Source organism: Medicago sativa, chromosome 7 (assembly GCF_051527215.1).
Source record: "Medicago sativa cultivar Bolivia chromosome 7, Bolivia_mono, whole genome shotgun sequence".
Taxonomy (NCBI): domain Eukaryota; kingdom Viridiplantae; phylum Streptophyta; class Magnoliopsida; order Fabales; family Fabaceae; genus Medicago; species Medicago sativa.
In genome coordinates, this window is record NC_140755.1 from 15,608,432 (window position 1) to 15,622,593 (window position 14,162).

Consider the following 14,162-nt stretch of genomic DNA (forward strand, 5'->3'; position numbering starts at 1 on the left):
TCATGCAACTCCATGGTGTTTTGAGTGTTTTGTACTGAGGAATCATGTAAATCATCAAATCAAGACATCATGTGAAGGATCAAGGATGAAGAATTGAAGATCAAGGGTTCTTAGAAGGTTGTTGAAAATAATACAAAGTGAAGAAAATTCATTTCAAGTTCCTAGGAGTTTTCAGACGAAAGAACAATCAAAAACGGGAAGAAAACACAAGAAATCGCAGCCAAGGAGCTGCCTCAGGAGCCATGTGCCTGCACCTATGTGCCCTGTGCCCGGTAAAGGTACGGGGAAGCATTTTGCTACTCTCCTAGGCGCCATGCGCCTGGTACCGGGTCAAAAGTCATTTTTTTCTTGTTTTCCAAGCTGAATCGGCGAAAAAAGCCTAGTTTTCTATACTTAAATCCTAAGCAACCTTATGCTATACATAGAGACCCTTGCACACTATTTTATTCATTCATAAAAATTGACGGTTCAGAGCAAGGGTCAAGCATCAGAGATTCAAGGCGAAATTTCTCCTCCTTTTATTCTTGCTAGGGTATGTTTTTCTTTTGTTTTGTTATGATGTTTGTTTCCATGAACAACTAAACCTCTTGATTAAGGTTCCATGATGAACCCCTTGTTATTTGTTTGAATTTATTAATAAAGTTTTTATTCAGTTTATTTCTTTTATTGTGTTGAGAATTAAATTAAATTGCTGTCTGTTCTTAATGCTTTTTGCAACTGGTTAACTACGAGAGTAACTTTGTAAATCGATCTGTAGGGTAAAAGTAGGAACTGACAACCCGAAATCTCCAAGTTCATTGGCCTTTACAATGACTTAATACTTTTTAGGTTAAGTTTATGTTGTCTCGGTATGCTTTTCCTTTGTTAGCGTAGTACATGACCCCGGTTGGTCCTACACAAGCTAACCTAGGAACTTAGAACGAGTAGTATTGTCGTTGCACATTAAATCAATGACCACGAAATAAATTGTTTAATTTCTCAAAAGGTAAATTCCATTAAAAGACGAAGGGGGGATTCTAGGAAACCCTAATTGTTGTTAGTCATCTGAATCTCAAAAACCTAATATTGCATTGGGCAGGGCAATTAAACCCTGCAATTCTAATCATCTACTATTTTCCGTTTTAAAATAAGTTTTGCTAATTATTGAGTTGAACAACAATCCCTGTGGAGAACGATACAACTTATTATTTGTTACGATTTTGTGCACTTGCCAATTCCGTCCATCAACGTGGCAAAAAATGGGACACATCATCATAGTTAACACCAAGTTAACGTTTCAAACTAATTTGACTAACAAAACTAACATTGAGGGAGTTTTCATAATTTCTATTGATATAGGGATGTGCGTTAAAACAAGTGACACTTTCAAGGACACAAATGGGGGTTTACTGACCCCAAAAGACATTGGACCACTAATGCGTTCCTCCACATCGACTCATGCTCGATGTCTTCGAAATGTAACCATGCATACATATATTATTGTTTTATGTTATTGTAATTGTGTTAGATTCGCTAACTTTTGGTTATTAAGAGTGAAATTATCTTTACCCTTTAAAACCTTCATTCTATAGTAATAATGCATGCAAAAAGTTTTTTAGGTACTAACAATACCTGGAATTTAGACAAGCGGCTGAAATTGTCTTAGATGTTTGTGTAGGTTGTGATTCTATTTATAACGGAATTAGGTTGCTGATATTTCTGCAAAATAATTGTTTTACGATTTGTGTTATTTGTGCAACTTGTGTTCTTCCAGAAACTGCAATATAAGGGTGGTAATTTTTACTAAAATAGGGGATTGTAACGATGGAATTAGGAAGGGTAAAATGTAAAATGTTTTTTCCTCTGATTTTTGTTTGTGATTCTGTTTTGGATGTGTTTTAATCGTAGTCATGGTTTTCATTTGTGTGAGGTATAAATCTTTGTGGCTTCCTAATTGTACCTTGAACTAACACTATCTATGATTGATATATTTTGTTTTACTATCTTATGCAACAAGGTATCAATGAAGATGATGAAAAGAACATGTAGATGATTAATTTCAAAAGGATGACATATATGATGAATTTCAAGAGGACATCGTAGGGGATGCATTTCAAGAGGACAACATAGAAGACGTTGATTTTCATGAGAACGACATAGATGATGAATTTCAAGAGGACGACGTAGATGATGATGAATTACAAGATAAAGTTGAATGATGTTACTTGAAAGCATTCAATTTGAACAAACTATGTATATTGCTAGTCGTGCACTTAGTATCAAGTAATGTTTGAACTTGTTTACCAAGAATTAATGTTTGAACTAGACTTTATTATAACACAACTTTTGTTATTGTATCGTTCAATCTGATCTTGTTTGAATTATAATCAATTATATTTTAAAAATAATTGCAAAATGTTTTTATTTTTATTTTGAGTATACAATAAAAAATAGTTGCCTATAAGCTATGATGACATTTTTTTTTTATAAGTTTTCTTACTGTTTCACTATAAGGCAACAATTAGTATTTATAGCCACCTATGGCAACATTTAAAAATTGTTGCCTTAGATGCCACAAATAATCCACCCATATTCTTATGTTTTAGGCGATGTTTTAAAAGAGCGTGCCCTAAGAGCATGACAAAGGGACGCCTTATGCAGTAGGCAACACTAACAGGAGACGCCTGAAAACTTCGCATATTCTTTCAGGTAACATTTTTCATTGTTTTGGCAAATCAATTATTGTTGAAATGGAAAAGTGTTGTAGTGGGTGCTATTGTTGGAAATGAAGATTGAAGTAGCAAAGCCTTTGGAATTGAATGTTGACAACAAATGTGCAATAAATCTTGCAAGGAATCATGTCTCTTATGGTCGTAGTGAACATCTTAAGACAAGGTTACACTTCATTAGAGATCAAGTAAGTAAAGGGAGACTGGAACTGTTGCATTGTCCTACTGTTATACATGAAGCATACTTTCTAACAAAAGTCATGAAGCATGATATGTTTGAGGAGATGACGAACAAGATAGGTCTCGTATCTTTGGAGCATTTGAATTAAAGGGGCATCTTGAGTCTAATTCAAACGTGTCTGTTTATTAGTGGTTAGTTAATATTGTTAAGAAGTTATTACAAGTTAGCTTGCATTACAATAACAGTCTATATGTATAAATGTTTGATCTATTGATGAATAAACGTAGTGCATTCATTTTCTCTAAAATTCTCCATATTCTCTATTTGGCTTCCATTTAAGAGTGGTCTAATAATTGAGTCTAATTTCTATTATACATGAGTCAACTTAGAAGCAGATATCAAAAGTAGTGACTGAAAATACCGGGGAACGAGAATTGATTGAAAATTTTCTAGGAAGACTTAAAACGAAGTAAATAAAAACAAAAACTAATAAACCCAACAAAATGACGCTAATTGTTATTATTTTACAACTGTCACAAACAAATTAACTTTATCTCATGATATTTTTTTAGGGTATAAAGATTAATGCATTTCATTTGTTAATAAGTGATAAATACAAGACGGTACATCATCTAATAATTTAAGGCTAGCTTTCAATAGGACCTACAGACATCCTCGTTCGCTTGTCTCTGACTAAACTCTATTTTTGAATTATCAAAATTAGACTATACCTTCATGATATTTATACATTCATTTTTTTATTACGAAAATAGACTCTTTATGGACAAACAATGCCTCTATGTTGAAAATCGAAAAACACAAAATATATTGATAATAAAAGAATGAAAAAGAACAGAACCCAATTATTACCACATATTGTGAAACACAAAGAAACTACCATATATTGATCCATAAATTCATTTCTTACCCCTTCTAATAATTCCGAAGTTTGAACCAAGTGAATGCAATGCCTAACCTAACTAAGGTATAGCTTTACTTCACTTTTCTCACCGTTTCTCCATACATTTCATAAAACACATTTAATTATTTTACATGATTATAGTTCATTGAAAAACCAGTAATAAATTGACACGTTTGGAATCCATTTTAAGGTATGTGACGACGTTCTGATACACTAGCTTACATCTGTCTTCAACAGTGGAAAATGACACAAACTTTTTTCACTTTCATTTATTATAACTCTTACACATTTCACAGCTGTCACCACGCGCCACTATCCACCACTCAGATTCGAATCTAAATAGAAACAAGTTTTGAGTGTAACACACGCGCTGTATATGCATCTGGGATAAAGTTTTTATTACTATAAATACCATAACATAGAAAAGTATGGGAAAAAGAAAGTTACATGAAACTAGAAACCCTAAGCTAGGTTCACTTCGATATTTTCTCTGGTGGAGATTGAAAAAATATATAGAAAAATAAATAAAAAATAAAAATCCAAAGGTTAATAAAGGAAAGTTTATAGAGTACAATGACTCAAAATATACTTTACTTTTTCTTTCATCTATAAAATATCTCATTGTTTCTCTTATAGTTTTCATATGTTTCCTCTTTCTAGGGCTTGAAGTTTGTTTCATTTCAAGTTGAAGTATTAAACTTTCTAATGTTTTCACAAATATGGTTGTATTAGGGTACTGACCCAGAAAAGAAGAATCATCATAAGGTACCAAAGAAGAGAAGGAAAAAACAAGAAAAGTGAAGAAAGAGGTAAATATTGTTCAAAAATAGAAAAAAAAATATATAAATAATTGATAAAAAAATGGGAAGAGGAAGAGTTGAGTTGAAGAGGATAGAGAACAAGATAAACAGACAAGTTACATTTGCAAAGAGAAGAAATGGTCTTCTTAAGAAAGCTTATGAACTTTCTGTTCTTTGTGATGCTGAGGTTGCTCTTATCATCTTCTCTACTCGTGGAAAGCTTTATGAATTTTGTAGCACATCTAAGTATGCAATCTTTCTCTCTACATATGAATTTTTCTTCTTGTTTTTAATTTTATATTTTTGTGTTTTTTATTTTATAATTTGTGAAAGTACTTTCTCTTTTTTGACCTATTAGATCTACATGTACTTGCTTCATTATTTTAATTATATTTTATTTAGAGCTAGCAAAGTTATAGCTTCTTCTTAAACATTTTTAGTTATTTTTTAATCAATTTTTTGTATCATTTTTATAATTATTTTTGTCCATGAATTTTGATTTGATTTTTTGTGTGTGATATGTTGCAAATGATAACAGATTTATCAGATCTAGTAAGATTGTACATGATCTGATGAATATCTAAAATGTTTATGTCCTTTGTACGGTTACTTTTGGTTTAGATTATTGTTGACTGTCTTTGTTTTATTTTTAGGAGGTTTTTTGAGATTAGGTTTTAACCTTTTTCATTGAAACATTGCTTTAGAGCTTATAAATTTTAGATCAAGATTTTCCTTGTTTTTTTCTTAAATCTTAAATTAAATTTTAGATCATGATTTTTATTAATTTCCATGTTTTCTTTGGAAGCTTGGTTAGGTGACTCTTGATGGACAAATTCAATTAAGTTGTTTATCTTTCTGGATAATACTAACTACTTCTAGTTATTACACAAACATTCCTCTGAACCATAGAGTAATGCATTTATTAAAATTAATATATATTTATATACTTCTGGAAAAAATTGTCTTTTGTTTATGAGGAACTTTTTGCAGAAAGGAAGGGGCTATTAGATAATAGATAGGGTGAAGATACTAGATGTAACAGTGTAATATACAAATTTATTTTGACTATGATGTCACTTTGACACTTTCAAAGTTTTTCTTTTAAATCCTTGAATTCTTGAATTCACTGATTTGAAATCTGTTGATATTGCTGGAAATTGTGCTGGATTTGCTAATATATCTATTGCAAATATTATAAGGTTATGAAGAATCTCATTGATTTATAAGTGTTTCAATCCATGGAAAACAAATGTTTTTTTTTCATTTGTGATTTTTTTTTATTTTAATAAATAATCTTGATTCATGAAAGAAAAAAAAAACATTGTTATTGTTGTTTTTATCAATTTCTGATTGAAATTAAAAAAAATGATTTTGATAACTTTTAGTAAAAATAAGGAATATTGAAACTGGTTGGATATATATTTTGTGTTTTTATTTTATATTTTTAATGATATTTATAAAAGTATCATTGAATTTTATTTTATTTTAGACATCTAAATATAATTAATCTCTTGTCTTTGAAGATTTATTCATTTGATGGAAACTGGGCTTTAGTTTTTGATATAATTTTTTAAAATAGATTACTGCTCTTTCCACAATTGTAATGTGTATTATATTTTTTCATTTTTGACGATGCACAAGAATGTTATTAAAATGGCACAATATGGTTCATTTGTTGTTGACATCACTATGTAAACACGGTTAACAATTTAAGTAAAGGGAGCTAATTGAATTTAACCGCATGTGTCAGCAACTCGGTGTCATGTCAGTAGACACCTGACACACCTTCAATGTAAATTGTCTATGCTATAAAGATAATTCATAATCATAATCATCAATTTGACATTTTTTTTCTTCCTGGTTTGTTGAAACAGCATGCTCAAAACTCTTGATAGGTACCAGAAGTGCAGTTATGGTGCTGTAGAAGTTAGCAAACCTGCCAAAGAACTCGAGGTAGCTATTGCTTCCATTTATAATCAACATTGATATTTGAACACATATCTGACATTGTATACCCAACACCGTATAAAATACACTCATTTTAGTGCGTTCGGATTCTGAGAAAAGAGAAAAGGTTAATATAGAATCAGAAACTATATCGAATGTGGTCGGAATATGTTGTTTGATGTCAACTTCTAATGTATAAAAAACATTTCAGATTTATAATATATAGTATTACAACTTATCTTACAATATTTATTACATATTGTATTGTTTTGTATATGTTTTAGTTTTTTCATTTGGTTTTTCTTTTGTTAAAGCAGAGCAGCTACCGTGAATACTTGAAGCTGAAACAAAGATTTGAAAATCTTCAAAGAACACAGAGGTGAAGAACTTTACATTAAAGTTTTCATATTTTTTATAGTTAAATATTTGCCAATATATCAACACTATTAATTGTGTGTGTATGTGTATGTATGTGTCTCCAATATTTCAGAAATCTTTTAGGTGAAGACTTGGGGCCACTAAGTTCTAAAGATCTTGAGCAGCTTGAACGGCAATTGGATTCATCTCTGAAGCAAGTGAGGTCAACAAAGGTATTTGTTTCAGAAAATAGAGAGAACTTTCTTAATTAGTCGTAACACTGGTTATTAGTATCTTACAATACATGAGTCATATCTCGATTTAATGCTAAATTGAATGATCTATGAAGCATAGACACATACATCAGACACGATACTGACACTTCAACACCAGTAATAATTTGAGAAAATGAATTATTTGATTGTACTCACGTACTCACATGTGTTGGACACCGACACATGTTGAAACCAAACACGTTTTGATTACAGAATGCAATTCATATGAATCTCTAGCGTGTATCTGATCAGACACGACTCTTATCTTAATTTTTTTTTCTTCATTATAATGAATCCCAATTTACTATGATGAATCCTAATTCATTCTAATAATTTACTAACTAAATTTCGTACCACTTTTTTTATCATCTTTGAATAGCTTCAATTTTTCTTTTGTTATTTGGTACATGACCTAAATTTGAATTATTTTATGGTTCATATATGATATATCAGTTTATAATTTTGACATGTCACTTTATTTTTATACTTAGATGACATTTTTATTGACAATGTATCTTACGATTCATAATAAGATTGAATTCACGATTCTGAAAAAATGTATTCCAATTCATGATTTGAATCTCGTTTTGATGATCATTTCCAGCAGCTCAATGTAGTTTCTTTTCATTTGATTTCACATTTCCTTATTTAGTTTTTCCTTATGCAATAGCCTCTCCCCTTGAATATTAATTGTGGTGTAGTCCTGTTGGTTACATTGAACTGTTTGTGATATCAATTTGCAGACACAATTCATGCTGGACCAATTGGCTGATCTTCAAAATAAGGTACATGGTTTGACATATCTAAAGAAATTAATAAAGCATCTTCTTTGGGTGTCTAACAATTTCAAGCTATTGTTTTGTTACAGGAACATATGTTGGTTGAAGCAAACAGATCCTTGTCAATCAAGGTAAACATATTATGCCAGTATACATGATATTCATCTCATATTTGTTTTGAATTGTGGCAGTTGTTATGCTACGGACCTTTATATTGCAAGAAAATGCAGTCGATGCAGATGAAATCGCGGTTGTGATTTCATTGCAGAGACCTAAAAAAAATTATGTTGCAGCCGCAGTTGTGGTTGTGGTAGCAATCACACGGTTGCGGAATGCAATTTAAAACAATGGTTCTTCCCATAGCTAGAAGAAGATTAGGTTTGTTGCATGCTTCTATATCTTGCTGCATAACTATGTACAAGAAATATCTATTATGGTTTTAAATTGCACTTACAGTCACAGTTGCACACGACACAGACACTGACACGCCTACACCGTTAATAATTTGAGAAAATCACATAATTTAGTGTAATTATATGTGTTGGTGTCGTGTCCGGCACCAGGACACACCTTGTCCGAGGAGTGTCCGTGCTTCATAAACCATCATACAGCAACCGTAATTGCAGTTACGGACCACAATTTAGAATTGGTCTTAGCCTTAGTTTAATAAATTATATATGCTATCTTTTCTGTTAAGATATTTTATTACTCTTTAATTTTCTTCAAAAAGTTCTAAGATTGTTTGAGACAGCGAAGAAAGAAAAGAAACTTTTAGATGGAAATGTTACTATGAATTGTTCAATATCTCTTCAAATTTAGTCCTTGTGATAATATATTTGACTATAATTTGTTTCAGTTGGAGGAAATCAATTCCAGAAATCACTACAGGCAATCATGGGAAGCTGGTGATCAAAGCATGCAATATGAGGCTCAGCAGAATGCTCACTCTCAGAGCTTCTTCCAGCAGCTGGATTGCAATCCTACATTGCAGATTGGGTAATATAGTAATTTCTTGAACCTCTTGAGTAATAATTTATGAGTCATGTTAACAAGTACCCTAAGGGCTTTTAAGTATTCAAAATTAGAAATGGTTTATGAAATTTAGGTAGAAAAAGTTACTTTTTGTTGTTTCAGTGTATTGAATGCGCGATTTTTAAAATAAAGTTTTCAATTTAAACTTCTTAACAAATGTCTTAAGGACACTTGTTAGCATTTTTCATAATTCATTGATTAATGTTTTAAAAAACGGACCAAAGATCAAATGAGTGAGACCTCTAGGTAATTGGTTCAATTGGCTCAATTGATTTAACCAAAGTTGAACCAGATGACAAATAAATAGATAAATATTTAAAAAGAATAAACAAATAAATAGAAAGTATAAAAAATGAAAACAGATTGAAACAAACACCGTTGAACCGTTTTAACCTGTAATCAACTGTGGTTCAATCTGATTCAACCTGACTACATTATAATTGGATCAAACCAAATAGTAAACCAACTTGTTCCCAGTTCAACCGATTAAATCGGTCAGTTCGATCCAATTTTTAAAACATTGCTTTCAGTGTTCTAATAATTTTTTAATCCATCTTTATATATATGTTTTGACTTGTGTCCCTATCTTTCAGTTCTGATTATAGGTACAACAATGTAGCTTCAGATCAGATAGCTTCAACAAGTCAAGCTCAACAACAAGTGAATGGATTTGTTCCTGGATGGATGCTATAATTGAGCTAAACTCAGTATTTAGCTTGCTACACAAAATGGAAAAGCTAATTAATGGTGCTTTTTCAAGCTAGCAAGGCAATGTGTAAATGATAATGATGCTACTTTGCTTCTATTGTTTTTTATTTTAAGGTATAAAAACAGCTATATGACTTTAAGCTGCTAAACTTTTTGCCATAGACATATGGCATGCAAGAAATTTATAATATTGAGCATCTTTGATTGAATTAATGATTTTGTTTATTTTTTTATACATACAATTAGCAAAAGAAATTAATGACGGAAAAAAATGAAATCACTCACTAATTTCCTGTCGCAATATTTAGTGACGGAATTAGAGAGGGATTTCACATCGATCCTCTTTAAAAAAATTTCTCGCTAATTTTTTGTTTTTTTAGTACATGTCAACAAAATATTTGAAATCCCTCAAAAAACAAAATATTTGAAATACCATTTCATTTTTGTGCAGAAATAATATAATTTTGAAGTAATAATAAATTTATGGATGATAAAAGGAGATAGTTACAAGGATTTCAAAAAAAAAAAAAAAGATTTAAAGAAGAAATACTTATATGAACTCATGAGATTTCACTTTCACACCCCCTTCCACGAGAATAAATCTAGAGGAATATCTGAAGTTATTTTATTCTTGCAAATTTTACATTGGGAATAATTTTTTAATCTTCTAAGAACATGAGAATAATCATTTACTATCTTTATATCTCTAAGAATGGGATTCTTAGATTTCAAACAAATACACATTATACCCAAACATATAAGCAACAAACATACCCAAGGGATTTTAATGTCATCAAATCAATTATATTCATGATTTGTGACATACTTTGTTTGGATAGCTATTTGCGAAATTGAACTTCCATTACAAAAATAATCATTAGAAATGATAACATGACCAAAATTCGTACTCCCCCTAGTCTATGATCTTGAGTATAAGAAATTAGAAAAAAGAAGTTATAGATGGTTCAAAATATAATTAATTTTATGACTATTTGCTCAATAATTATATGGTTATGTCAATATATATTGGTCAAAAGGGTTTCACTATAAAACAACAAAAGCAATATTTCTAAAAAAAGGAAAAGCAATATTTATGCATGAAAATGGATTTAATGGCAAAAGGAAAGGCCCAGAAGTACTACAAACAAACGGTCCAAACAAAAGGCACAACCAGTAAAAGCAAAAGACTATTACTTTTCCCACCCTATTCAATACTCGCGTGCCTTGTAAAATTCCAAAATACCCTTAGGATTATAAAATCCTAATCCTATACACATAAATTTTCAGATTATATAATCTGAAAATTCCTTTTACTAGAATTTAAATACACTTTGGTTTATTTTATATTATTTAGATACCAAAATCATAAAATAAATGCAAAAATAATACACATAAAATCTCATTTTATTAATATAATTGATACATTTACAATAATGTATGTTTCTTGTATAGGGAAGGGGGATTGAGGTCAAACTAAATCTGCTTCAGAAGCAGATGGAGGTGATGGGGTAAAGCAAAATCTGTTGGGGGGGCTGGGGTAAAGCTAAACCGGTAGTGCAAGGTTGGAAAGGGACTGGGGTAAGGTATGTTTCTTGTCTAAGGCGAAAGAGACATTGATGGTCAACCTTGCACCCAGACAAATCAACATGACACCCAGACAACCGCACTTCTTTGCAGTGCGTTGCCATCCCCATTAACCGTACATAAAATCCCTGAGTTTTCAAAGAGGCCTATTTTTATGAAAGGCCAACGATGAAAACACATTGTTGCAGAAGGAAGTGGATGAGAGGGGGTGATGGTGTGAGTAATGGTGAAAGTTTGGAGGCTGTTTATAGGAAAAACTTGTGCATAGAGTGTAACTCCCCATAATGGTGAGTCAAAAAATGTGTTTCAAAGAGGTTTTTATCAGCCATTAATGCTAGTAAAAACCTTTGAAAATGTGTTGTTTGTGGTGCAGACCACCGATCAAAGAAACTGAATTAGTTCGGATTATGTAATCCGAATTCCTCCCATGGATTCCGGATTATATAATTCGAATTTATTCGATATTGTGTAAAATGATGGAAACCGCGCAACTTAAGTAGGGTGAGGGACATTTCGGATTTTATAATCAGAAACATGATTTTTTTTCCTGTGGTCCACATTGTATTGACAATTTCTGTGGTTCAGGACGTCCAGAGACCTCTATAAATAAATTTCCATGTTTTCATAACCGGAAACCACACAAAAAAAAACATGGAAAACTTTATCTTTGATCTGAACACCAATCTAACTGCAGTTTACTACAACGGAGGGAAACCACCCCATTTGTTCAAGATTCCCACCGATGCCACCCTCTCCGAGTTGAAGGGTCAGCTGAATCAAATTAACCTCAAACTCAACTATAGAGACACATGGAGGGTGGATGGTGTTGAGTATCGACGTCTGTCGACCGACTCAGTCGGGAGTCTGCGGTTCAGCCGAATGAAGCTCATGAACGACGACGATGTGAGAACCATGTTCTCGATCTTTGGACAATACAGTACTAGAGAACTGATCGAGTTGGACGCTTCGTTGGTCAGATCTGTTGAACATATTCAACAAAGTTTGATCCGTCCCAGGAACTACGAAGAGATCAGGGCACTAATGGACGCACCACACGACGACATTAATTTAGATGATCCGTGATGATGTGCTATGTTTTATTTAATTACGTATTTTATGTTGTTTTTATTATGCCTTTTATATTGTTTTTATTACGTGTTAGTTATATCTTGTTGAACTAAGTTGTTTTATTATGTTTTAAATAATATATATATTATCTAAATTTTCATTATGTCTTACTTTACACCAAAGATGTTCATTTAAACGCTAAAATAATCTGAATTCAACTCAATTTTATAGGGTGTTGGTACAATTCAGGTTATATAATCTGAATTCCTTCGGCATAGGATTCTTTTGTGTGGATCATATTGCACCGATAGTTTATGTGGTCCACAAAGTCCAGATACCTCTATAAATAAGTGTTTCCGGTTTTCATCTTCATTTCTAGCAAATCACACAAACACACCGAAGAAATCATGAAAATCTTTGTCATTGTGCTAGGGATCTTTCTCATGCTGTCGCAAATGGATTGCTCTCTATTTGACGGCATGATGAAGATCTTCAGCATGCTGTCAAAAACATATAGATAGATAGATACAAAGAGGTTCTAAGTCTTTATTTGTCAAAAATACCAAGAGGTTGCTATGAGCTAGATCTTGGTGCCTTGGCGATATAAATATCTCAGTTGGCAAGACAGCAAGATCTAACTCAATACAATCCTCTTGAAACACCTTATCTTTCATCGTTATGTTGCAGATCTGAATCCGAAAAGGTTTTTATGAACTCGATCCAGTTGGCCTACCGATAGAAATATGTTAGTTGGTAGGTCAGCTGGATCGAGTTCAAAAGCACCTCTTCGAACACCATCCTAGAATATTATGTTGTTTATGTTTGTTTTAAGTTGCTTACTTGTTTTTTTTTATGCATTTTTTTAACTCTTTTCTATGTCATGCATTTTTTTTAATTATTTTCTATGTTATATTCCATGAAAACCCTCCAAAAACACATTCTGGTGCTGTTCGGATTATATAATCCGATTTTTTTTTTGTGATTTTCGGATTATATAATCTGAATACACTTAATTTTTTTGGACGGTGGAGTTTCACCAAAGGTTTGGCCGGTTAGTGGAGTGTTTAATGCATTTTTTGGTGGTTGGACGGTAGAACACGTTTTATTTGACTGTACTTATGATCTAGGACTGGTTTAAGGCTATAAATAGGCTTGCTTCTTCAACAATTTTCTTTATTCTTCACTTCACCTCTTTTCTTACTTTTTCTTTAACATTTTTTAGTTTTTTAGGAGTGTTTGTGGTGTCATGTTCTTTGTTGACCGTTCATATAATCCCTGCAATTGCTTTGCAGCTTATGTGGGGATTATATAACAGTCAACAAAGACTTTTGACATCAAAGAAAACACAAAAAATCACAGATCGTAACTTTTTGGATTTTATTTTCCGAATAATGTTATCAATCTGATTCGAATTATATAATTAGGATCAGGGGTATTTATGTCTTTTTTGCAGGGCACGTAAGAATGCAGCAGGGTGAAAAAAGTAATAGTCAAAGGAAAAATCAAAACCTTCCAGACACATACTACATGCTAGTCTCTTAAATATGTGGTCCCTTACCTAGTATTGAATCTTTTTATCCGTAGACGAAGTGACAAGTACTACATAAAACTTATTTACACAATTTTGAGGTTTCATATTTAAATATGGTTGAAGATAGTTTTGCAATATATGTATTGTCAGTTGAGCTAGGTTTTATGGGTAAATCTGCTTCGTTTTGACATGCCTCTTTATCAGCCCATCTAAATTTGGGTGTGATAGGCTCAAGTAGGTGAGTTGTGAAGGTGAGAAAAACACAAGAAG

The 14,162-nt window shown here is 31.9% G+C and overlaps 2 protein-coding genes across 4 annotated transcripts; both read left to right on the forward strand.

The window, feature by feature from the left end:
- The first annotated feature begins 4,362 nt into the window (after positions 1-4,362).
- LOC146904550 (agamous-like MADS-box protein MADS2) lies at positions 4,363-9,918 on the forward strand. Of its 3 annotated transcripts, none has more exons than XM_085723311.1 (8): positions 4,363-4,857; positions 6,486-6,564; positions 6,876-6,937; positions 7,049-7,148; positions 7,934-7,975; positions 8,059-8,100; positions 8,826-8,965; positions 9,595-9,918. In XM_085723311.1, exons 1-8 carry the CDS (start codon positions 4,673-4,675, stop codon positions 9,692-9,694), a joined length of 750 nt encoding a protein of 249 aa, XP_085579437.1. In that variant the 5' UTR covers positions 4,363-4,672; the 3' UTR covers positions 9,695-9,918. The 3 variants fall into 3 exon arrangements, with proteins under 3 accessions (XP_085579437.1, XP_085579436.1, XP_085579438.1); XM_085723310.1 differs by having other exon boundaries at positions 4,405-4,857; positions 6,873-6,937; XM_085723312.1 differs by having other exon boundaries at positions 4,495-4,620.
- A 2,026-nt stretch (positions 9,919-11,944) lies between these two features.
- LOC146904551 (uncharacterized) lies at positions 11,945-12,376 on the forward strand. The gene has a single exon (XM_085728312.1). The coding sequence runs from the start codon at positions 11,945-11,947 to the stop codon at positions 12,374-12,376; it is 432 nt and encodes a 143-aa protein (XP_085584438.1).
- The last annotated feature ends 1,786 nt before the right edge of the window (positions 12,377-14,162 follow it).